This window comes from Ornithorhynchus anatinus, chromosome X3 (genome assembly GCF_004115215.2).
Source record: "Ornithorhynchus anatinus isolate Pmale09 chromosome X3, mOrnAna1.pri.v4, whole genome shotgun sequence".
Taxonomy (NCBI): domain Eukaryota; kingdom Metazoa; phylum Chordata; class Mammalia; order Monotremata; family Ornithorhynchidae; genus Ornithorhynchus; species Ornithorhynchus anatinus.
Genome location: NC_041751.1, coordinates 28,081,164 through 28,108,436, shown reverse-complemented (window position 1 = coordinate 28,108,436; position 27,273 = coordinate 28,081,164). Strand labels below are relative to the sequence as shown.

At 41.1% G+C, this 27,273-nt stretch overlaps 1 protein-coding gene across 2 annotated transcripts in view; it reads right to left on the bottom strand.

Moving 5' to 3' along the window:
* FBXL17 (F-box and leucine rich repeat protein 17) overlaps nt 1-27,273 on the bottom strand; it is a 390,787-nt gene that overhangs the window by 266,652 nt on the left and 96,862 nt on the right. For both annotated transcript variants that reach the window (XR_003755671.2, XM_029053886.2), the window contains exons 5-6: nt 25,383-25,490; nt 4,594-4,724 (exon numbers count right to left, since the gene is read on the bottom strand). Coding sequence is in view for 1 of the 2 variants with exons in the window: in XM_029053886.2 (XP_028909719.1) it covers nt 4,594-4,724; nt 25,383-25,490 (239 nt within the window). In the remaining variant the exon portion in view is untranslated. The remainder of the gene's footprint in view (nt 1-4,593; nt 4,725-25,382; nt 25,491-27,273) is intronic.

Here is a 27,273-nt window from a genome sequence, read left to right as displayed (position 1 = left end):
TTTAATGGAATAACTAAGGCACCCTATATCATTTCATTAATGTTTTCAGATTTGGGTTTTCCTTGAGTACCTATAGGTGTGAATAGATTTTTAGCTATCTTGCTTTGGTTACAGATTTCTAAGAGTTGCTCAAAGAATGTGTGTGGATTTTGCTGCATTTCTGGTGGCTACACAAGAAGAAATTCAACTAATATGTAAGGATACCTAATGGTCAAATAACTCACTCAAAGAGTTTGCCCTATGCACTTACATAAATTATATATATGTAATTTATTTTTAATATAGGGCTTCCCATCTAAACTGTAAGCTCCTTGTGGGCAGCAAACATGCCTAGCAAGAGAAGCAGCATACATAGTGGGTAGAGCACGAGCCTGGGAGTCAGAAGGTCATGGGTTCTAATCCCAGCTCCACCACTTTTCTGCTGTGTGACCTTGGGCAAGTTACTTCACTTCTCTGTGCCTCAGTTACCTCATCTGTAAAATGGGGATTGAGACTGGGAGTCCCATAAGGGACAGGGACTGTGTCCAACTCAATTTGCTTGTATCTACCCCACCGCTTAATACAGTGCCTGGCCCATAGTAAATGCTTAACAAATACCATCATTATTATAATTATCAATTGTTACATTGTACTCTTCCAAACACTAGGTATAGTGCTCTGCACACAGGACATGTTCAATAAATACAACTGATTGATGGTTAAAAGAAGAAAGAATTTTACTTCTCTTGTAAGGAAGTACGTAAGTACTGGTAACAGTCGATGGAAGGCCCACACACCAAAACACAATCCCCATTTACCACAGGCAGCTCAAGAGACAGAACATAAGAATAAGCCAAAAAAAAAAAGACAACGAAGTTTGGAATAATGTGAAAAATTGAAAGAAGAAAACATGCATTCAAAGTTGAGATTTAACTGCTCCACTCTTGAAACGTTATTTGTTTTCTTCCCATTTCCTCCCACCCCAAGAGCTAGAGAGGAAAACTACATGACACTATGCAGTTTATACTCAAAAAGATGCTCAAAGGAATTCCATTTTAAAAGTACAGATCCCCACAACCAGGACACAATGTGCTTCCAGCCCAGGGTCAAATTTAGAAAGATCCTTGATAACAAAACTGGATATAAACAACAAAAAAGTTTACCAAATAAGGTTGAAGTATCAAATTTAGAAAACATTTAATTTGATCTCAAAAAGGTCCCTCAGGGTCCTCTTTTCATAAGCCACCCACTAGATTTTACTTACTTTCAAGAGCAATGGTAAATGTCAAGTGATTAGACTATGTTATTGAATTCAAGTAAATACCATACTACTTCAATCAGTGTTATTTATTGAGCACTGTGTGGAGAGCACTGTACTAAGCACTTAGGAGAGTTCAATACAGTCGAGTTGGTTGACATGATCCCTGCCCATAGGAAACTTACAGTCTAGTTTAACAGTTCTTGACTCTAAGAACACAAGAAGTATTGAACAAAAAAAGCTCCACGGATATCACATGCTTAGATTGAAATGATGAAAGTATAATGGATATAACTGGGTGATATCCTACAAAAAAAAACCACTTAGCTGTATTAAACATGATCTCTCTGGAAAAGAAAAATCAAACGTGGGGCACAGCTGGCATAAAATGTACTATGGGCATATTCTCTCAATCAGGGAAAAGAGTGGGTATTAGAATCTAAAAGCAACAACAGGACTGTTTCGTGTAAGGGTAATCCCTTAAATGTCAGCAATAATAAACCCCAATCCATTCAGAAAGCAATGCACTGTTTAGAGATAAACCTTATGAAAAAGATAATGCCTTGTAGAGTTTCCAAAAGGCTCACAGTGGTTTCTTTGCTAACATAATCTTTGGAATGCTCACTATACTCCTAGAAAGCAGGCGTTTTAAATTGTTTAAATAATTTAAATTTTTCTCCTATCAAGGAACAAATGGAGAAATGGAAAAGTAAGGTTTCTCTCATAGCACAGCCATTAATAACATATATTATTTTTCAGATACCTGGTCTATAACTTTGGCATTCAAAATTAAAAACATATCCAAAACCAGACTTTGGACAAATAAACTTTTCTAGCACATCCAATAGGAATAACTACAATGAAAAGAAAACAAATGACAATTCCTTCTTCCAAGATTCAGCACCATGGTCAATTGGGTATTTGATGAATGTTTTTTGGCCATTATCTAAGGTCTATTCCTTTCCTCATGACTGCTAGGCAATGGAAACTACTATTATATGCTTTTCAAGTTCAAAACTAAATACTGTCTAGGTCAAGCATGACTACCTCCTCAAAGAAAACAAATCAGGTGACATAACTATGACAAATGTAAACACAATTAACAAAAAAGAATTCCAAAAGAAAGAAAATCCAAAATAAGGATTCTCACTAAGAACAAATGGTCAACAGTAGCCTCTGGAGACGTTGAATGCACCAATGCATTTCTATGTCCTATGAATGAATGATTACCAGCCCAACTGTAGAGGCCTCAAATTATCAATAAGCCTGATGCTAAGTACTAGATTTATATCAATATAATTAAAAATATTTCTTTGCCAGTTATAGAATGTATCAGGAACAATGAGCTAAGCCATTTAGAAGACAGAGCTAAGTGGGGTTTTAGAATCTTATAACCAAATGTGTCATAAGAGTAAATTGTAGGATTAAAACCTTTAAACCCTTAAAATAGCATTCTCCTCTTCATTAAAATGCTTTTCCTCAATCAAAACCTTTCCAATAAAAACATCAATACTTTCTACAGCATATAATCTTAATGAAAACCAAATGACATCATAATTAAGAAGAACACATTTGACTGAAATGACATCAACAGATTTGAGTTGAGTCACGAAAAGGACAGCCAAGTGAAGTTGGCCTACTTCATTCAGGGCTACTGTCATATACATATGCACGTACCTGAAGGTCAGCAAGGAAGATTTAAGACCCTTGTGTGTTCTTGTTTTAAGTAGAAGGACACAAACCCATAACAGCTCTTATCCTGAGGGTGCAATCATAATTTCCACATACTGTATACACAACTCAAAGGTTCATCACTGTCTTGTGTAAAACGATTTTGTGGAACAAAGCCCTCCTCTTTTTCCACTTTGCTATCAATGTGTTACCCCTGTTTACTTTAATCCATTACAATACTCGACATATTGTTTGAAAACCTTGAATTCCATTATTACTGAGTATTTCATATTCTGCCTTAGCCCCACCATGTTACTATGCTCCCATGTGGCTTAAGAAATGCTGTAGCAAGGCATGAAAATATTCATATGTTCTGGAGTACACTGGGAAATTTGGATTTAGAAAAAACGGGTTCGCCATTGAAATTGATGCATTCTATTCTCTTTAGCAGGTTGCAGTAATATGGTATTCAAACAGCTCGTCAGATCCTCATAGGTGTATTAAATATTTAAAATGGCAAAAGGAGATTATTTCATGAATATCATTTGTCCATACTAACGTAGAACAATACTTTACGGGGACATTAAGGAATAAATGAGGCAAAGCCAAAATACAAATCTTTCAGGAAAGTTTAATAAAACATTTAAAGCAATTAGAATTTATCCCAATTGGACCAAAAAAAGTGGAGTCGAAATTAGTTTGACATTTAAAAATTAGGATGAATCAATATTCTATTACTATAATTTTTTCCACTCAATTGCATTCTTATTTTAGCAGTGATGTAATATTTTAGTGATTAAGAGAAAGAGAATTGCAAGAAGTACATATGTACTTCTAAAAAAAATTCCACATGGACTATCGGTCCACCTAATCACCTTCCAACCAGAACAATGAAAATCTTTAATAACTATATTTCTTTCCACTGTCATAACTAGAGTGTGTTCACTTTTAATATAACATTTATTTTAAAGGTTTTCTTTTTTTCATGCCAGGATGTGCTCTGGACAGGCTTTTTTATTAGTTAGAATTTAACAAACAATACCTTCTATTTCGTCATCGCTATTAGAGAAGACTTTCTTCTATTAATACGCTCACATCTTATTTAAAATATATATGAAACCATGCTTTTTGTGTAATTTGGATTTTTAGAACTAATTACGTTTATGCAGAAATAGAAATGGAAAGATATGGGAAAGAACTCAAAACTGGATATTAAAGTCACCTGCTTGGATTCCTACGAAAATTATATTTTGTACTATATTTATACTGTCGATTAGTTCCATCTTCATGCCACTCAATATTCCAATGTCTCAAATTACCCAAAGGAATCCGCTGATTCTTATGTACATGTGTACTTTTCCAAATTCAGTCCGGGAAGTATTCACAAGAAAATTTATTCTAACAAGACTTCTCCTACACATCCTAATGCCAATTTCAAGAAAAATACAATGATTGTATTTGCTTCTAATTGAATACAGCATTAATTCTATATACTATATGTGTACCAAAATCCATGTGCCAAGAAGGTTTTTCAAAATTTAAGCACATCACTTCAAAAACAGGAATGATACTTTCCCTTTTCTGGCAAACTGTCATGCCTCATCACTGATTATTAATGCTAAGCGTACTAGGTCAAATCTGATTTTCTACAGTCAAGTATTTTTTTAAGATGTTACAATTGTTACCTGTCATTAATGATCCAGTTCAGACACAGATTGAGTGAAGTAAGATTCTTGCACCTCTTGACTATTTCCATTACGGTTTCATTATCCAGTTCAGTGATGTGACGCAAATCCAAGCTGGAAAGGTTTTTTAGCTAATGAGAGAAACAGACAAGAGAGACAAGGCTGAACAGTTACATACATTCAGAATACTGTGACATGCTATCTTACCAAATTAGGATCTATAAACTATTGGAATTGAAATACAGTTTTGTTCCGAAATCAATCTGAACCTAAGACACTGCTCCCCTAAAAATCAGGTTAAAAAAATAAAAATAATCCATCCCTCAATTAACTTCGCCCTACAATCGCTGAAATATCTGTCATTCGTCTCTGGCCTCTGTGCAAGTCAAGTTATTGATCATTCAATCTTTACATTTCCCTTCTTTACCTCTTTAACACCTTGAGGGCTTTTTTTTTAAAAAAACAAAACAAAAAAACTTTGATAATGGTCAGGGCTGAAGGTAGAGCTTGAGCATCATTAAGTGAAACATTCGAAAATCCTAACCGTGCCAGAGACCCACAAAGAATTAGAGAGAACGATGGAGAGAGAGGGATAGAAAGGAAAATTCTCCAACACATAGACAAAGGCAAAAAAAGAAAAAAGATCTTGCATTTGCTCTTCCTTCCAACTCTGCATTTGGTACTTGTGAAGAAAGGAAAAAGAGAGAAGGAAAGGAAGTGATCTCAGCTTCCCAAGTATTTGAATGCAACCATTTAATTTAGCTATTTAAAGATTTGCCATTTTCGTGTGCTAAAAATGGCCTCCCCAAAAGTCTCAGTTTGATTTCACAGCAATGCAGAAATAATTATTTAATTGCATAAGAAATCAACTCAATTCTTTCTGCTTTTTCCAAGCACAGAGGAAAACATAAGTTGGCACTACGCAGAGATCAGCAGGGGCCCACTATCAGGATGCAAGCAAAGTCCTGTGTAGCCGGGCATATCGACTAAGATCCAAGAGCATTCCTCAGCCTTGATAACTGCTTTAGCGGGCTGCTTTGGACTTTGAACACCAGGGTTAATTGGGTTAATAACAATAATGATCGTAATAATAATAATAGTTGTGGTTAAACACTTACTATGTGCCAGGCACTGTACTAGGCGCTGGGGTGGATACAAATCAGTTGGGTTGGACGACGTCCATGTGCCACGAGGGGCTCACCCTCTTACTCCCCACTTTAGTGAAGTAACTTGCCCACGGTCACACAGCAGGCAAGTGGTCAGAGCCAAAATTAGAACCCAGCTACTTCTAAATCCCAGGACCGTGCTCTGTCCATTAGACCATGCTGCTTCTTCGATTTCCGTCTTCTTGCACCCAAACCCCAATTCCCTTCAATCAGGCTATCCCAAGTACTAGTAAAGTAGGGGGGTCAAGCTTTTCCTGTGGAGTCAAGTTCTCCTACAAAACAGTAATGACGTTCTCCCCCATTCAGGAAAACACATTCTAATACACTGCGCATCCAATGCCACGTGCATTCACATAACAGCTCCATCACATTCTATCCAGGAAGACATGCATTGTCAGAAAACTTCTCTATTACTCCAGCACTGTTCTATTCAAACTATACAGTAGATAGACATTTAGGAGGAGTGATGTTTTGAAAGTAATAAGGGCAGCATGGCTTGCAGGCAAGAGCACACCTCTCAGAGCCACAGAACCTGGGTTCAAATGCTGGTCCTGCTGCCTGCCTGCTGTGTGACCTTGGACAAGTCACTTAACTTCTGTGTGCCTCAGTAGCCCATCTCTGAAATGGGAATTAAATATCTGCTGTTTCTCCTACTTAGATTCAAAATAATCAGTTGGGACACAGTTCCTGGCCCACATGGTACTCTTAGGCTACCACAACATTTACTATGGTGCTTGGCACAGGGTAAGCACTTAAATATCACTCCTTTTATTGTATTATAAAACTACTATTCCTATGTGGATGATTATCAAGCTTACATCTACATCCCTGACCTCTATCCTTCTCTGCAGTCTCACATTTCCTCCTCGGTTCACGACACCTCCACTTGGATGTCCCACTGACATCTCAAACTTACCGTGTCCAAAACAGAGCTCCTCATCTTCCCACCCAAACCCTATCTTCCCCATGACTTTCCCATCACCGTGGACAACACCACCATCCTGTCTCAGAAGCCTGTAAGCTTGACCTCTACTCATCTCTCTCATTCAAACCACACATTCAATCTGTCAGCACATCCTGTTAGTTCAACCTTCAGACATCTACTACCGATTGGTCGATCATCACCAATAATCAAGCTCCAGTGCTAGGTAAGAACAATAATGATAGTAATGGCGTTTAAGCACTTACACCGTGCAAATCACTGTGCTAAACACTGAGGTTGACATGGTATTTGTTAAGTGCTTACTATGTGTCAAGCTCATTGTTCTAAGCTCTGAGGGAGATACAAGTTAATCAGGTTGGGCACGGTCCCTGTCCCACACGGGGCTCCCAGTCTTAATCCTCATTTTACAGATGAGGTAACTGGGACACCGATACTTCAAGTGAGTTGCCCAAGGTCGCACAGCAGACAAGTGGCGGAGCTGGGATTAGAACACAGGTCCTTCTGACTCGCGGGCAGGTGTTCTAACCAGTAAGCCATGTGGATAGAAATTAAGCAGACAAAACACAGTCCCTGGCCTACATGGGACTCACAGTCTATGAGGGAGGAAGAAGAGTTATTTTGTCCCATTTTGCAGATTCATCCATTCAGTTGTATTTATTGAGCGCTTACTGTGTGCAAAGCACTGTACTAAGCGCTTGGGAGAGTACAATTAACAACAGACACATTCCTGCCCACAGTGAGCTCACAGTCTAGAAGATAAGGGAACTGAGGCAGGGAGATGTGTCCAGAGTCAGACAGCAAGGAAGTGGTGAAGCAGGATTAGAACCAATCATGTTTATTGTGCAGAGCACTGTACTAAGCGTTCGGGAGAGTAAACTATAACAGAGGTGGTAGGCATTCCTTACCCACAGTAAGCTTACATTAATTACAAGTCTACATAATTAATTACATAATTAATTACATGTGTAGAGAGACAGACAGATATTAATATAATTAAATTATGGATATGCACATAAGTGCTGTGGGGCTGAGGGAGGGGTGCAAATCCAAGTGCTAGGGGGACACAGAAGGGAGAAGGAGGTGAGGAAATTAGAGCCTAGTCAGAGAAAGTCCCTTGGTGGAGATGTTCCTTCAATCCGGCTTTGAAGGGGGGAGATTGACCATCTACCGGATATGAAGAGGGAGGGTGTTCCAGGCCCAGAAGCAGGACGTGGGCGAGAGGTCAGCAGCGAGACAGACGAGGTCGAGGTACAGTGAGGAGGTTGGCATTAGAAGAGTGAAATGTGACTCCCAGGCCCATATTCCTTCCATTAGGTCATGCTGTTTTTGAAAACATGCTATATATCTGACTTGTGTGCAGCTGCATCGAGTGGCATCCACTGTGGAGTGCCAGAATATTACCAAACTGCCTTCTCTGTCCTGAGTGAAAGTACACAAACCCAGACTACAAGAACCTGAAAAGCAGTGTGGCCTAATGGAAAGAGGATGAGCTCGAGAGTCGGAGGACCTGGGTTCTAATTCCATTTCTGTCACTTGCCTACTGTGTGACCTTAAACAAGTCACCTCTCAATGCCCCAGTTGCCTCATCTGTAAAATGGAATTCAGCACTTGTTCTCTACTCTTCACCCTACTCAGAGCTCCCTTCTCCCCACACTATGACAGAGGTGATGAAGCATTAAATCTTACTGGGGTATGAAGTTTGGAGAAGAAACTCAGACACTAAAACAGTATTATCCTTGGTCAACAGCTCTCAAATGAAAGGTATCTACAGAAACAACACCATTTATTAATAGCAAAATATTTATAAATGCAAAATTTTCCCATTTCACTGAACTAAGTCATTTCAACATCAAAAGGCACCATCATTCACCTATTCATGTTTGTTCTTAAAATACCGATCAAAAAAACTCCAAAAAGCCCTCTGTAAATTGTCATAGGTTTCATCTCTCTGGCAGTTCTGCCCAGTCTAAATTCACCAGATTTTTAATCACTGTCTCAAGCTGCAGAAATATGAATTTGTTAATTGGATTTCTGCATCTTAATATACCAATTCAGAACTAATGCACCGCTTCTCCTCTTTCACTCTGTCAGGCAGTGGCACCACTATCTAATTAATTTCTTCTAGGGCTGCTCTTTCCACTCCTTTCTCTTTTCCATATGAAATTTCCTGAGCTCATAATGAACAAACAGCATAGAGTGAGCAGTCCTGAGCTGGAGCTGAAGCCTGTCACTTTTTCCCCCAGCAGAAGCCAAGAATCTTCTCCCCAGTGAAAATATACACACTTCAAACTCTTTCTCTCCACTGAGAAGAAAAAAATTCAATCTTTATGTGATTCAAGGGGAAAAGGAAGTGAAATTGATAAGTAAGCAGTTTGCAGTATTGTCTTAAATTTTATTTACCTTACCTGTGCCTCTTCTCGGTTAGAGCACAGCACTCAAATTTGTACTCATTTTAGTATTTCTTTTCCATTTCTGTACTTGAGTTGGGAAAAGGCTTTTAAAATGACACTCCATCTGGAAGTACTACTGTGTTTGAAAGGTTAGTAAAATAAATAAACTCTTACCAGTAGTTCCAACCCCAAAGCTACTGGATAAACTATCTAAATGAATATGTTTAAAAAAAAAAGTAAAATTTCACATTTTTCACTTTTAACTGGTCTCTTACACTTTTCTATAGGAAAACGTTAGAGACAGTGTCACTATTCGGTTTGTTGATGAGGTGAGAAATTGGAATGGTTGAGAAATATGTTGGTTGGAAAATGTGAAATTCATCCTTAACTCTGCCTGGTCTCTTAGGCCATGCACCTTCAGGGAATCAATAACAATTGTTTCCTTCTGGTTTAGATTCCCTTAACACTAAGCCCAGGCTCTCAATCACATAGAAATGCCCTGAGCCTTACCTCGGGCTTTACAATATCAAATACAGGCCCCGGGCTCATGTCAGAGCTCAGAGTAGAAGATAAATGCTTGAGCCCTAATTCCAGGAATTAGTTTTGCTTGCTCAGTGGCCAAGTAACTGTTTGAGAGTGTGAGCTAGCACCTTCCTGGTTTCCTCACTCAGAGCTCATGCTGATTAGATAATAGTTGCCAGCTGAGCCACTCCGTCTCCAAGATTTTTAACCCACACCCTTAATCTGAGACATTAAACTCATAGGGGAAAAAAAAAAGTTCTTTTCTACCATTTTCTATACACTTTCTTCCGCAAATATCCATTTGTAGAAAACATACAAGAAAGTTCTCTGTAACTGATACGACTCCTCTTCCAGATTTCCGTTTTGGGTGAGTCAAGGCTGCAGATGGAAAGAGCTCACAGGGGGAAAAAACATCAATGGATTGTTCATTCATTCAATAGTATTTATTAAGCGCTTACTATGCGCAGAGCACTGTACTAAGCACTTGGAATGTAAAACTCAGCAACAGATAGAGACAATCCCTACCCAATGACGGGCTTACAGTCTGAACCCTTATGGAGTGGAAAGTACTGTACTTTCTGTACTGTACTGTACTGCTTGGGAGAGTTCAATAGAAGCAACACTGACCTACCATGCCCTCTTTATCTTTACAAGGCTGCCTCTGGCCCTTCTAATTGAAGGAGAAACCAACTGCACAGTAAGAAAAATTTACATTCCACCTGTCATTCCTGACACCCAGTTGCCAATCCTGCTCCTCTTCCTAAACCAATGTGATCAATATGAAAAGACATCAAACTAACATACACATTACCACTCAATTCCCAGACTGTGTTTCTGACCACTTCACATTCACTCCCATCAACATGCTCTATTGCTATAACACCTTGTCTGAAGAGGGGTGGTGAAAACTTTCTGGGTTGGAAAAACACTTGGCTGCAATAATTTGTTTTTTTAATGCCTAGCCACACCCCGTCTACACAGTTATCCCAGAATGCAGGCTAGGAGAACCAAAAAATCTGAAGGAAGACAATAGTACATTGGAAATGGCAACCCAAGAACAGGTTTCTGAGATGAAACTACATGATCTAATTCTCTTCTGAGGATTAACGTGATCACACTCTAACAGTGCTCTCCCTAGGAAGGCTGCCTGGTTTTTGCACCGGGGGTATTCCGAGATCCATGAGGTTGAGTTCCTCCTGGGTCTTTCTAATAAGATACAATGATTTTTAATTGCCTGAAACACTGAGATCTCCCTAGGCAATGAAAATATTTCCCAGAAATAATCTTTATTTTGGTTTGAAAATCACAGCCTAGAACCAAAAAGTAGGTGTGGTCAGCAAAGAAACTTCTGGTAGAAAACACAGCATTTTTTCCACCCAATGAAGCGTCTGCAGAGCTTTGTATTTTAAAAAGTAGCAAATAAAGACCATGGAAGAAACAAACGCGTAATAAAAAGAAGGAACTGTTAAAAATAGAAAGCTGACTATGAAAGCACTTGGTATGAGCAGTAAGGACCAGGTCTAAGTCCTGGAAAATAAACTGAACTATTGCTAATACAGGAATCTGGGAGGACCTTTCCATGAATAAGTGACAAAGACAAGATTTATCACTGGACTGTGGCCTTGTGATGGAAAACTTCCTGAATGTTACACCCAACTTCCAATTCAGAATGAAATCATAACAAATTGTAATACACCCCCACTCCCAGACTGAAAGCTCAGTGTGGGCAGGGAATGTGTCTACCAACTCTGTTATAGTGTACTCTCCCGGGCACTTACTACAGTGATTTGCACACTAAGTGCTCAATAAATATGCTTAACACTATCTCTTTTAGGCAAAAATCAGTCAATTTGTTGAAATCACCCATCAGGAATAATAGATGAGAATCAGTCCTGAAACTTCAGTTAGAAATACAAAAGAGATGGGGCAATTATGATCTTACTAACATTTCAACTTTCATTCATTCAATTCACAATCATATTTATTGAGCGATTACTGTGTGCAGAGCACTCTACTAAGCTTGGAATGTACAATTCAGCCACAGATAGAGACAATCCCTGCCCAACAATGGGCTCACAGTCTGAAAGCGGGAGACAGAGGCAAAACAAAACAAGTAGTCGAGCATCAACCTGAAGTAACAAAAGGCTCTGAAACAAACAAAAAAATGAAGGATATTATTAAGTCAAGAGCTAGGACAATGTAGGCAAGACATTTTCCTCAAGTAGCTAGTTCACTCACTAAGTTTAATTTCTTCTTTGGTTAATCATTTTTCTATGTAGTTTGCTTGCAGCTATGAAAGAGTAATTATGCTTCATTCAGTTACTAATCTGCCACTTTACAAAAGCTTGTGGCATCTCTTGTACTCTCCCAAGCACTTGGAACAGTGCTCTGTACACAGTAAGCATTCAATAAATACCATTAATTGATCTCTATTTTCTTGTGCTGTTTTCTAAAGTCTCTCCTGAATCCCCTGAAAGTCTTCTCCTCTGAGTATTTTTGGGACACACAGTCCAAACTAAAGATGATGATTAAAGATTACATCTGGTGACCTTAGCTCAGGTATGGCCAGGTCTCATGAACTGCTAACTAAAAACAGGATATAGCCAAGAGTTGCCGATCAAAAAAGAAAAAAAAAATCCCTTTAAATGGAACAATGAGCCCGGGAGGAGATTGGTTGGAGGGCGGGGGAAAAGAAATCGATGAGGAACCGAGAGCGGGTCTTCTGGCTGTTGGGGAGAGGGGACAAGGGCAGCAAGTGAGCAATGGAAGTGATGAAGAAAGCCAGGGCAAGGTCTGAGTGGATGAGCAACTGGGCATCGCAAGACCTGGAGCGACGGCCCACTACACCCCCCACCACCGCTGCTGCGGCCAAATCATACGTGATAAAGCATATGTAGAAGAGCATCACGGCAAAGGAAGAACACGTGTGGCATGAGCCACCACTGGGCTACCTCGTGGCTCAGTGGAAAGAGCACGGGCTTTGGAGTCAAGGCTCATGAGTTCGAATCCCAGCTCTGCCACTTGTTGGCTGTGTGACTGTGGGCAAGTCACTTAACTTCTCTGTGCCTCAGTTCCCTCATCTGTAAAATGGGGATTAAGACTGTGAGCCCCACGTGGGACAACCTGATTCCCCTATGTCTACCCCAGCGCTTAGAACAGTGCTCGGCACATAGTAAGCGCTTAACAAATACCAACATTATTATTACCTCTTCTACAACCCCACAAACCTTTATTATTTTTTCCATTAACAACTTGCTTCCTTCTTGGAGAAAGGTTCTAAGATCTGCAGTAGATAAACGGCAATCGGGTTGTTCACAGTCCATGTCCCACATAGGAATTATGTCTTAATTCCCATTTTACAGATGAGGTGATTGAGGCACCTGAGTCACAAGTTAAGTGACTTGCCCAAGGTCACGCAGCAGACAAGGGAGCCAGAAGTAGAACCCGGGTTCTTTTGACTCCCAAATCCATGCTCTATCCACTAGGCCACACGACCCATCACTGCTCTCACCATTTTAGAAGCCCTTTGGAAATAACACGTCCTCCACCAAACCTACCCTGACTAGTTTTCCCACCTCCTCAGTACTGGCTTTGCAAACTTGGCTTTGCCTTAACCACACAAGTCTCAAAACCCCAGTTAAGTAACCATACCCACTTGCCAAGCCTCCCCCTCCAAACTCCTGGGGTCCTCTGTAATGGAGTGGGAGAAGGGCACTGCATTTTACTCCTTTTCCTGACTTCTTCCACTGTCTGCTCTCCCCCACACCTTCCCAGTTGAGCCCCGGGCCGGGAGTGGTGTACAGTGGAAGCGGATGCTGACAGAAGCTGCTTCCGGGGGGAGGAGAGAAGAGAGGTGTTAATAGGTTAAAAAGGTCCAAGGTGGCATCCACCTTCTTCTCCCCCTCCACGATCCCAGCTCTACCCCCACAGCTTTGCAGCCTCAGATGGCAAGACCGTAGGGATGCAGGAATAATGCAGCAGCTGCCAATAAGAACGGAGAAGGAGCAAGGGGGAGATGGGAAGGCGGGGGGGGGGGGGGGGTCCATCATAGGGAAGGGATAGCATTAAAGAGCAGAGAGCTGTGGGTGGCAAGACTAGGTGGGGGGTTATCTGGCCCTGGTTCTTGGACCAATCCCCCCTTTTTAACAATTTCACTATCAGAAAATTGTTTTTAAAAAATAGCTTTTGGCTTGACATAGTTTTCAGGAATCAACTGTCATAAATCTGAGAACTGCCTGAACTTCAGAAACACACCTTTAGCGGCCTGAGAGACCTACCTAAAAAATGCCGCACCACTTTACATCCTCCCAACTGCTTTGACTGCTGCCAGGTGAAGGTTGTAAAGCACTAGAAGCCTAGCCAGACAGTACACACACACAAAAAAAAAACCGTTTGGAAATTACGTGCCATCTATAAAGAGGACAAAAAGCACGGTCAAGTCTGCATGTGGGGAGACTTTCACAGTAGAAACATATGTTTCTGACTCAAACCTACCAAAGACAAACCTAACCGTCGGTAGCAAGCTGGGACTGACAGGGAATGTTCTGTATAAAAATAAAGGAGCGTTTTGAAATCATAGACCCCCAACTACGGAATACTACCCCAAGCACCCTGACCTCAGATGTCTGGGTCATTAAAGATATCATTTCAGGCTTTTCCGCACCATCCGAGGTTTAACTTGTATGCTACTGCCACACCGGGGGTGGGGGGGCGGTGGGGGGAAGAACGGGACATGAGGCCATCAAGAGTTCAGGCAAGTCGGTATCGGCATGGGAACAAGAAGGAGCCTTGTTCTGGGAAACCCAGATTGGGAGACATTAAATGCAAGAGTTTTCAATTGAAATAGGCATCTTTCCCTATTTCCCTATTCATTTCTCTCCTTGTATCTAGATTCCTCAAGAAATACCATCCAATCCAGGTGCTTCAAATTTTAAAGAAGATTACGATCAAAGAATGCTAGGATTGGTGGGGATGTAATAAATGAGGTGGATCCAAAAGACACTACCGGGGCTTGCCACTTTGGCCTCTGCTGATGACTAGGTTGTCGTCTTTGTTCTTTGTAAAGGTAACCTTATGCAGCCTTGCCTTTGCAACTCTTCACACTTTTCTAATCGACCAAACTGCTCATACAATCCAGATGCTCCCTTACAATGTTTCCAACAAAGCTGCATTATTAGGCCAAGAGCAACTGACAGATAACAAGAATGGGCAAGAGCTGAAAAAGGACGACCCTCAGAGTTTGCAATTAGCCAAGAACACTTGGCCTGCCGAGAAGACATTTGAACACGGCTGGCATTCATTCAATAGTATTTATTGAGCGCTTACTATGTGCAGAGCACTGTACTAAGCGCTTGGGATGAACAAGTTGGCAACAGATAGAGACAGTCCCTGCCGTTTGACGGGCTTACAGTCTAATCGGGGGAGACAGACAGACAAGAACAATGGCACTAAACAGCGTCAAGGGGAAGAACATCTCGTAAAAACAATGGCAACTAAATAGAATCAAGGCGATGTACAATTCATTAACAAAATAAATAGGGTAACGAAAATATATACAGTTGAGCGGACAAGTACAGTGCTGTGGGGATGGGAAGGGAGAGGTGGAGGAGCAGAGGGAAAAGGGGAAAATGAGGCTTTAGCTGCGGAGAGGTAAAGGGGGGATGGCAGAGGGAGTAGAGGGGGAAGAGGAGCTCAGTCTGGGAACGCCTCTTGGAGGAGGTGATTTTTAAGTAGGGTTTTGATATTGAGAGGCGCAATTATCAAAATGCATTAAAAACCCAAACATGGCCACAAGGTTTATTTTTCTTTTTGGAGCCATCCACATTCTCTTGCAAGATGAAAAGGCTTGTTCAATACAGCAATATGACATTACCGTAAGGGTAATTTTTAGAAATCCCCAATTTTTCTCTTTGTGCCACTCCTTTAAGATCTAATTCACACTTCTAATTAATTTAATGAACTAGTCCTGAAGTCGTTTAGACTGTGAGCCCGTCGTTTAGAATGTGAGCCCATTATTGGGCAGGGATTGTCTCTATCTGTTGCGGAACTGTACACTCCAAGCGCTTAGTACAGTGCTCTACACGTAGTAAGTACCCAGTAAATACTATTGAATGAATGAATGACTATACTGATGACTAAGTACAGTAGAAGGTTACTTGTTTTAATGATTTTAGGAAACATTTTTAAAATAATGAATAATGATGAATGGCAAAGAAATGCAAATACTATTATGAAATATGGAAGCAGTCAAAATTCCTGTATACCCCTTATAAATGGATTGTATATGAGGTTTTTAGATCATAAATAGATTTTTATATTATGAAAACAAATGAAATATCCCCTCCTTGGATGAAATTCTCTTGCAAAGATATTCTTAGTCAGATATAACTGGGTATACCTCAATAAACAAGGAGCAAATTTAAGTAAAAACGAGCCTGGATTAAAGCCAATTCTAGTAAAATCTCATGATTAATATTAAGCAATATTGCAGGCCTATAATAAAATGCACATGAGCTGTTGACTCAGAAATAATGGAGGCTGATTTGCATTGATCTTGCATACTATTTCCATGCCATTTATTTTCGTACCAAAATACCCGGAAATCTTTCCACCCGGTGTTTTTATCCTCCATGCCTTGGCTTCTTCCGACTTCTTCATGCCTGCCTTATATTTTCCCCGTTACTGTCCTCTAGTCCTCGCCCCACCGCTGCCTCCTTCCTGGTAGGGTTCATGATTCATTTGAAACTTAGAATCCCATGAACCCGAGTGGAGAAAATTGAGAAAATGCCTTGGGAACTGGCATTTTCAGTGTCAGCATTTGTGGGCTAGTTGGCAGGCCCAAGTCTTTCTGGAAGTTTGGCTCCCTTACTGTATTACCTTGGACTATCCTTGGGGAAAAAAAACCCAACAAACAACAACAAAAAAAACAACAGGCATTGTTCCCTGCCTGAGTGCAAGAGGTAGATAGGCCTAGATGCAGTTTGTTGTAATAATAATAATAATAATAATGTTGGTATTTGTTAAGCACTTACTATGTGCAGAGTACCATTCTAAGTGCTGGGGTAGATAGAGGGTAATCAGGTCATCCCACGTTAGGCTCACAGTCTTCATCCCCATCTGACAGATGAGGTAACTGAGGCACAGAGAAGTGAATTGACTTGCCCACAGTCACACAGCTGCCAAGTGGCAGAGCTGGGATTCAAACCCATGACCTCTGACTCCCAAGTCCGTGCTCTTCCCACTGAGCCACGCTGCTTCTGTTATGTCCCAGTAGAGTCAATTAGAAACAAGGGGGTTGTGACTCAGCTTCACAGAGACAGCAAATCACGATACTCAGTATCACAGGAAGAAAACATTTCTTAACATACAGAAAAACATCAGGAGCAACGGATCCTGTTTCTGCCAGTCCAAGGGGCAGTGAGATCTCTGACACTATTTAAGCCCTCAACCCTTGTTGACTTTACATCCAGCTTCTTCCCTAATGGCCCTCATCTACTCTGCCACTGGTGAGATGTGTGACTGTGGGCAAATCACTTCTCTGTGCCTCAGTTACCTCATCTGTAAAATGGGGATGAAGACTGTGAGCCCCACATGGGACAACCTGATTACCCTGCATCTACCCCAGCACTTAGAACAACGAGGGAACTGAGGCACAGAGAAGTGAAGTGACTTGCCCAAAGTCACACAGCTGACAAGCGGCGGAGCGGAATTAGAACCCATGACCTCGGACTCCCATGCCTGGGCTCTTTCCACTGAGCCACGCTGCCATATACACCCCAGCGCTTGGTCCAGTGTCTGGCACATAGTAAGCGCTTAATACCCTAAAAAATGGGCCCTCTATTATCTTGACCTATCTTCCAGCTGTGCTCTGCCACTAAGCACTGACTCTTTATTGAGCCCGTATTATTTTTGTTTAACTTCCCTCATTAAGTGGGGGTATTCTCGTGCTTACTAACCCCTTCAAAACGCTGGTGACGATCACAAAAGAGATGATGTGGAAACCACAAAATATTAAGTCTACCAAGTTGTTTATAAACAACATATTGGGTAAGGGACATGTAACCCCTGAAGCCTGTACTTTGCACTTCGCTAAACATCATGTTCACCTTAATGTTCTTCAGTATATTTCTTCTTGCGATCGCAGGTGAGCCAGACCTATAGATTGCAAACAGAGACCTAAATGTTGACACATCTGCAGGGTTCTGGGCGAGGTGTCTTCTAAGGGCAGAAGACGATGGGACTGTAATTAACGTTGGTAGCTGTTAAGTGCTTACTATGTGCAGAGCACTGTTCTAAGTGCTGGGGTAGATGCAGGGTAACAAAGGATACCTGTGGGAAAGTTGCTGAACTGTGTCCTTTCAGAAAGAGAAGGGCACCTCAATCTTCTTACTCATATGAATGTTTGAAATTAGAAGAAAATTTTGCTCAAATTTTAGAATTCTTTCATTACAGATACATATCACTTTTTATTTTGGATAGAGCTTAGGGAACACAGTGGGAGCTTTAATAGGTTGGGGTAATAAAGATCAGAGAAAATGTATATCTTGGTACAAAACTTTAAATGCTTCATCCCAAAAGGCTTAAAGTATTTGATGAAGAATATGTTCTGAGAAAACATTACTAACAATGAATTCTGATTGCTTCAAGAGATAATAATATTTAATGATGGTCATTTCATCCCAGCAAACTCTGAAATGTACCAGAAGAACAGCTAAATTTATCCCGATACTAAATACTGTACTTCTAAATGTAAAAGGCATTGAGAGTTCCCTTGAACAATTTACACACAAAGTTAGGAATCATGTCCGATTGCCATGAATGGTTTATAATTGATAAGTTGCAGCATGAAATTTTCAAAAGGACTTACCATCATACCTAGGAGAGCAGACAATGATGTTAGCAAATCATAGAGACATGTGCCTAAGGTCTTCATATTAAAAATGATGCCTCTGATAGTGAATCACTGTCTATGGGCACAGGTGTGGTTGAAAAGGCTCAAGTGTACCCACCATTTCCTCACATTGAAACCAGCAATTCAACAAGATCGTTTCTTCCCCGTTGGAATGAGAAACGTGAAAGATGACTGTGATTACAGGATTTCCGTGTTACAGCAGGAACTATGGCGACAAGTGCACCGCTGGCAAGTCAAAAATCCGATTTTACTAGGAATGAGGGTTTTACTGATGTTTTTTTAACCGGTTAGGAACCCCTCACTGCCATACAGCTTCACTGGGGGTGGGTGAATGAGGAAGCACAGGCAAGCACAGAACAGAACCATCTCAAATGACAAATGTGGAATAGCAATGGACTTCTTGAAAACCATTGCATCAAAAGAAAACCACCTGTTGTGCAGATCGCTCACCTTGAGCAGACACTCTGGAGACCAAGAAGCAGTCTCAAATCAATGAACAGTATTTGAGGTGTAAGTATAGAACACTATGCTAAAAGCCTTATTAAAAGCACATCTCCTCCAAGAGGCCTTCCTTGACTAAGCCCTCATTTCCCCTTCTCCCACTCCCTTCTACGTCACCCTTGCACTTGGATTTGCACCTTTATTTACTGCTCCCTCAGCCCCACGGCACTTAGGTTCCTATCAGTAATTTATATATTTATATCAATGTCTATCTCCCCCTCTGGACTGTAAGCTCCTTGTGGGTAAAAAACGTGTCTACCGATTCTGTTACGTCCTACTCTCTCAAGCGTTTAGTACAGTGCTCGGCACAAGCAGGCACTCAGTGAAAATGACCGATTGAGCTTGGGAGAGAACAACTGAATAAGAGACATGTCCCTGCCTTCAAGGAGTTTTCAAACAAAAAGCAGCAACAGGCCCTGCACCTGGAAAAGCTGCCCCATGGAGAAACGTGGGTTTTCTCCGATTTGAATACCTTATATCTATCGTCGTCCTTAGGTCAGTAATTGGCTCCAAAGTGCCTAACAAATACCACAGTTATTATTCTTATGAAAAAGGAGCCATCTTTACATGCTTACTATTTTCAAAGGAGTGTTGGTTTCATGAGAAGCAGCCTGGTCTAGTGGAAAAAGAGCACAGCCCTGGAAGTCGGAGGCCCCGGGATCTTGCTCCACCAAGCGTCTGCTGTATGACCTGGTGTAAGTCACTTAACACATCTGTAGCTCAGTTTCTTCCGACTCCCGGGCCTGTGCTCTTTCCACGAGGCCATGCTGCTTACACGTTATTAAAATGGAGCAAAAGAAAGTATAGGAGGCAGCTTGCTTTTCTCTTGAAGGCTACAATGGGAACATCACTGCACCCTCAGGAGGTTCATTGCAGAGAATTCGCTCTGTTTTTTTTAATGGTATTTGTTAAGTGCTTACTGTGTGCCAGCGACTGTACTAAGCACTGGGATAGATACATGCCGATTAGGTTGGACACAGTCCCTGTCCCACATGGGGCTCACCGTCTGAATCCCCATTTTACAGATGAGGCAACTGAGTCGCAGAGAAATCAAGTGACTTGCCAAGGCAGACAAGCGGCAGAGCTGGGATTAGAACTGAGGCCCTTCTGGACTTCCAGGCCCACGCTCTATGCATTAGGCCACATTGCTTCTCATCCTTCTGAACACGCTTTCCAGAGTAACGTTCCATTTCGATGAGCTAGTTTTCTTTGCTGTGATACAAAGAACGGCTGCCACCACCACACCGAACAAAAGCATGATAACCCAGGCCCGTGCTCTTTCCACTATGCAACACTGCTTCTTCTCCTATCGTCATTAGCAGTACTTCTCGGATGCTCCATTTATATTTTTCAGACTAACTTTAGTTTTGACAACAGCATTTATCACACATTATACCAATACAGGCAAGACAAGGATATTACCGTTATTCATAGTTGAGTTTTAAAATCTCCTAGTTACGTAACCCATATCTAGAAAAACTGTCTACTGAACTGAGCCCAGCAAATAATGAATCCCCATTTCCTTAAGGTATTAAGAAAACGTCTGTGAAATCCCTATAGTTGCTGAGATTGGCTCTATTTTGCTATACTTAAATCTTCACATTTGATTCAACTCGTCTACCAGGCTGGTTTATCTTCTCCAAATGGGTTTCTGGAATAGTACTCTACTTAGGGAAACTGTTTTATCAATAAACTCCACTCTAACTACCTTTATCAAGCTGCAGAATGCCTGGTCTCAGGGCTAGGAGTGTCGTTCTGTATCCCAGTATAATGTATAGCGGCTATTTTCCATCACATTCTTGGAATCATTTTTGGTGCTATTCCATTCAATCATTTAAAATTGAGGACTACCTATTACTATTTACAATATTAATATTACTGTGCTCATGTTTGCATGATCCACCGCTGCCAAGAGAGTAGTCTCACACACACACACACACACACACACACACACACAAATATATATCCACAAATACACCTACACATATACACACCAGACGCACACAAGCACACACACATATATCTGTATTTTTCTCATCATTTTCCTTCAGCAGTACTGATCATGATTTTTAGAGACAGGTAAAAGGAGGAGAGGGAAGAAGAAAAATGGGAGTGATGCAGATGGGTGTTGGAGAGGGGCTCCACCTAATCCTACCATTTTTATGTGAACCAAGAGCAGGCAGCCAATGCCACCAGCTGAGCTAGGCAACCACAAGTGGGAAGCAAAGAGTGGCAAGTAACCAGCAGAAAAGAGTGGCAGTGGACGGCAGTGAGCTGTTTTTGGTAGGCATCCATGGCTGTTTGGCTACGTGAAACAGGCCTTTCCGGACTGTGAAAGGGAGTTTTCGGGGCGGCCGCATGTCATGCGTCCAGCCACGCTGGCAGTTCCCATTCCTAGGTCCAGCGTAGCCAGTTTGGCTGAGCTGACAGTGCGCACAGCCAGTACAGTGAGAAGCAGCATGGTGTGGTGGACAGATCATGGGCCTGGGAGTCAGGTCATGTGTTCTAATTCCAGCTTAGCCACTTGTCTGCTGGGCGTCCTTAAGCAAGTCACTTCACTTCTCTGTGCCTCAGTTACCTCAAGTGTGAAATGAGGATTAAGACTGTGAGCCCCACGTGGGACAGGGACTGTCTCCAAAACAATTTGCTTATAACCACCCCGGTGCTTAGTACAGTGTGTGGCACATAGTAAGCTCTTAACAAATACCATAATTGTTATCATTACTATTATTACTACAGAGTCAGCTGTTACAGGCCCAGCCCCACCAAGTAAAATGGCTAAGAACAAATCCTAATGGGTCCTACTTTAGGCTTCCAAGGTAGTGGGATAGATTCCCTCAATCAATCGTATTTTTTGAGTGCTGACTGTGCGCAGAGCACTGTACTAAGCGCTTGGGAGAGTTCAAAATAATAATCAACAGACACCTTTCCCTCCTATAACGAGCTTATTCCCCAACATAGCCACACAACCTGGGTCTTCTTTGCCTATCACTGTTCAAAAGTGGATATGACAGACCCTAAACAAACCTTACCTGAAAACTCTGAATTACATGGAAAAAATAGGGACAGAAAAGAAAACCATGTACTAATCCTTTTCCTGGATAAAGGCTGACCTCATGTGTTGGAGACAAGAGAAAAGCAATGTTGGAAAACTTTAAAGGAGTTCTAGGGATGATATCTAAAAAGAATCTGAATATACCAAATTTTGGCATAGTGGATAATGCACATGGTTAAAAAAAAAAATTGGGAAGAATACGAGCAGATTGATAGGTTGGTCAAAACAGAACTGTACAATCCAGGAAAGGACTCTTTAAGAGGATGGCAAAATATTCTCATACGTTTCAAAACATTAAGGTTTGTCTCTAGCCTGAAGCTCACTGCTTTGTAACTGCTACAAAGAAATGTGTCCGTTCATTTTACTCATTAGGGTATTCTAAAATTGAGTTATTTGAAAGACAAATTCATTTTTATTCCCAGAGTCATGCTGATATACATTGTTATCCCAGTTTTTGAAAAGAAATGCATGACAAAGTATGCCAAATAAACCTTACTAGTAGACACTGAGTAATACTTTTGTATAAAGTAAAAATAGCTGCCTGGTTAAGTATTGGTGGTTTAGCAGGCTGCAATGAATAAAGACTAAATCTTCAGGGCTTATATAAGCAAGATTTTTAAAAATTAAAGTTATATTCACCAATATGCATAGTCTTCAATTTTGTAGAATGGTATAGTTTCCCTGATTTTTATTATTTTAGCATGGGAATTATAAAAGATATGTTTCATTTCATTTGGATTTTATTTTGGCTTTATTTAGTAAGTTTGAAAAGGTCACTATAGATCATAGATGTTAGAGGAAAAGATAGGGAAGAAGCTTGCTCTTGGAGAAAAATTAATCACTAAGCAGTAGATAAATTCTGTCATAAGTCTTACTATTCTACAGAAGAATTGGTACTCTAACCTAAAATTCATAGATCCATGACGAAAGTAAGTCTGGGACTCGAGAGATGCTTAAAAATAACCTAGGACCTTTTGGGTTTGTGATTTCAGGGACTTGTTTGTTTAATTGGCTATTTGCATTCTCTGAACTTTTAAAAAGGCAATTTTTAAAAGGAGGAAAAAAAGTTTTCTTGCCTTTGACATCCATTTTGATTCAGGCCTGGCTGGCTGCATAATGGCACTCATTAAAGCCACCATTAATGGCAGAAAAATCGAAACTGTAACTCTAGGTAATAACTGGTTCAAAAGACTCTGGCTTAGGCTGAAACATTAGCTACGCCAGTGAGGAAAAAGAACCCAGGGCCACGTTCTCTCTCGAAACAGCAGCATTTTACTGCCTTTAAAAATGCAATTTTTCATGCCATAATTTGAGTCCCCTTTCCTTGCAAGAGCCAAAGTAACCAAAAAAAAAAAACAAAAAAAAAACTCCTCCCTAGGACCGATAAGACCCGACGCTAGGCCAAACATCCAATAAATGCTAAATAAATTTTCATTACCAAGGAAGTTGAGATGAAGGAAAATTCCCTTGGAGCATGGAATCCTCTAAGGCTCCCCTGGCAGCAAATGGAGCCCACTGACACGAGGGCCAAGCAGTGTGTCTTCCTTCCCCGCTGGGCTCTTGTCAGCAGAGAACCCTTCAGCTACAAAGAGCCCCCTGATGGATTTTTATTACGGGGATTGGGGGGGGGGGGGGGGGCACTCAAAACAGACTCCATGTTTTTGCTTCACTCTATGCATTTAAAAAAAGGAGATCAAATCAATAAAATCAAAGAGCATGCCTTAGTCACTTCAGTAATTTACATTGATTTTAACTTATTTAACATCTCTTTGACGACATCATTCGTATCACTTACTGTGGGCAGAGCACTGTACTAAGTGCTTGGGAGAGTACAATATAATAATGGAACAGAGTTGGTAGGCCACATTCCTGCCCACAAGGAGCTTACAGTCTACAGGACGAGTTTACTGTCTAGACCACATATTGACCCAGTGTCCATTTGTCCAGAATGGTTCAAGGGTGAGCCAGGACTGAGATAAGAAAAAGGGCTATGCTGGACTCCCTCCTTCAGCAGTGCAATTGTAGTGACATTCCCTGCTCACAATGAGCTAACAGTCGGGGGGGGGGGGGAGGGGGCGTGGAGAGAAATACAGACATCAATACAAATAAATAAAATTACAGTTATGTACATAAGTGCTGGGGGGGGGGGGAGAAGAGCAAAGGGAGCCCCGTTCCCAAAATCTGCCTGACTTTATCCTTCTCCATCTTCAGACCTCTAAAACTCCATCTCCTCCAACAAACCTTTCCTGACCCACTTAATGTTCCGATCATATCAATCCAACAGGTTCCTCTAGCATTTATACATTCATTTACCTTTTGTATAGATCCTTACCATTTGTGTATATGTACACAGAACGCTGAACATTCGATTTATTTTCTTCTGATTCTTCTGTCTGTAAACATTTTTATCTCTGTCTCCCAAATTAGAGTTATAAGCTCCTTGTAGGAAAGGATTACGTCCTGTGCTTCTGTTGCAGTTTTCCAAGCGTTTAATAGTTGATCAATACTATTACCATCAGCCTCTAACACCTGGCTGGCTCAGCCAAGTGGTTTACAATCATTTGCATTTCTCTTTGAGTGAATGTCTGCAGGGGCAGTCATCTCCATTCATCGATTTTTGAATGACGGCCTCCAGGAATTTGGCTGATGCTCTAAGTCTGTGTTGGAAGAATTTCTCCAAAGAGCTGAAGTGTCAATAGTAGTGATAAGATAACAACGACAATGGTACTTCCTAAGTGCTTACTATGTGCCACGCACTGTACTAAGTGCTGAGGTAGATCCAAGATATTCGGGTCTGACATCGTTCCTGTCCCGCACAGGGCGCCCGGTCCAAGTGGGAAGGGAGGAACGAAATGGCTGCGTAGACCAAGCAGAACAGGACCAGGTCTTGCTACACACCCTTGCTATACCCCATCGATGATGGGGAACAGATCAACTAGGGCACCCCTTGCCCTGACGCGGCCACCCACGCATGAAGATGTCTCAGAAGCTTAATGAACTTTCCATGGCAGGCCAATTTGTTAGGCAATTTCCAGAGCCCAGATCAATTAATCAATGGCATTTGAGTGCTCACTTTACGCACAGAAAAGTACCCAACGCTTGACAAAGTATAATGGAGTCGGTAGACGTGATCCCTGCCCGCACGGAGTTTACAGCCTATGGGGAAAGACAAATGTGTTCGTACAGTCCATGAAAGAAATTCTTCTATTATGATCTGATGTGCTTTCAAGTTCATTTGGTGCTTATTAGTACTAAGATCTAAGATGTTTGGGGAGCAAAATGAAGTATCTCCTTTTCTTACCTTGGTTAGGTGAATGACTCCTTTAGAGGTAACAGAACACCCCATAAAGCCAACACACTGTAGTTCAGGGCAGTATTCGGCAAAAGCTTTTACCGATTGATCGGTCACCTGTGTGAGGAGAGAGAGAGGAAAACAAATAGTTACGGATGGCGTTCTACTGTACTCAGGACAGGAAAAAGCTGCAAGGGTCTCGGCACCACTGGTGAATGGTTGAGTCTTCAGAATTTTAGATCTAGGCGATATCAAAAAGAAAAGACGAAATGTCTACAGGGCTAGCAAGCACATGAGGCAAGGAAATATTTTCCTCTTCTGGCAAAATATGGAGACAGTAATCACTAACTCTAAGGCACTGAGATTCAAAATTAAGCACTTGGATTATCCTCAGGGGAAACAAAAACATTCTTTTTTCATACAAAACTTTTCACAGCATCAAAATATCGCCAAATGAAAGCTATCACCAACCCCTTTAGAACCTCATGCTGTCCATATCTGTGGGAGTGCAGAAACTATCTAAACCGGCTTCTGTTTCATCAATTTTTAAGTTCGGCTTTCCAATAGCACCTGCTAAGGCCATGCTTGAAGAAATGTACATGTGATGTTTTATCTTTAAAATACAAATTGCTTTTCAAAGAGTAAATCTTTGTGGAACGGTAAATATACTTTCTGTGGCCTAGTAGCTCTAAGTAATGTTTTCAGGGGGTTTTCGGCCTCCCCAACGCAAAAAGCAATGTAATCTTTTTTCTCATGTTTGTATTAAGCTTCTTTTTCTCATTTTGTATGAGATTTTTTTTTTCCAGGTCCACGAGACTACATTTGCTCTGCAAAAATGTCCAACTGTTCCAATTCTCTGCATTAAGGAGAAACTCTTGACAATGGCTTTAGGGCACTCCGTCAGCTCTCTTCTCCCCTACGGATCTTTGCTTCTCTCACTTCACCTCAGTTTATACACTTTGCTCCTTTCAAGCCAATCCTACTATGTCTTGTTCTCAACTCCCACCACTGACTCACTTAGGCTCGCCTTCCCTGCTGAGAATTCCCTCCTCCTTAATATCTGGCAGACCCGTGCTCTTAAAGATCATGCTCAAATCACATCTCCTCCCAGACGCCTGACTTGATTAACCTTTCGACGACTCATGCGGCTGTCCCTTCAGTTTGTCTGCATCACCTACTCCTTTGGGTATTCAGACCCCACCTATAGCATTTAGGCACATATCCTTATAGTCTGTTTTTCTTCAGGCTTTTAATCTAAGAGTCGAGGGTTCAAATATCTGTTCCGACAAATAGATGTCTTCCCTCTTTCATTGTGGGCAGGAAATGTGTCTGCCAACTCTCTCATACTGTACTCTCCTAAGCTCTTAGTATGGTGCTCTGCATAGAGTAACTGCTCAATAAATACCACTGATTGAGAGATTGCCCCCTCCCTATAGTGTCTATCTTTAGTGTCTATCTCTCCAACTAGGTTGAAACTCCCCGAGGTTGGGAACATATCTACTAACTCTAATGCACTCCCCCATACCTCTATGCCATGCTCTGCAGACAATAAAAGTTCAATACTATTGATTGACTGATAGCTCTGTATGTCACAGCATTTAGCATTTCCTCAAAAAATCTCTTTCAAATGTAAGGCAGTATCAAGGTCCTTTTTAATCACCTAATTATATTTTCTTTTGGCTACCTTTGTATATTTTACCCGTAATATTGAGGACATTTAGTTGACCTTTGAGAATGAGGTCCATTAAGAAATTTTGATTAAATTTTCTCTAATACATGCTGAATTTTAGCCTATCTTTCCACAAAAATAAAGGAGCTGAACACTTGGGCCAGCTTTTCAAGTATCAGGCAAAAAAAAAACAACCAACCTTATTTTGCATTGGCCTTGTTGTGAATCTTA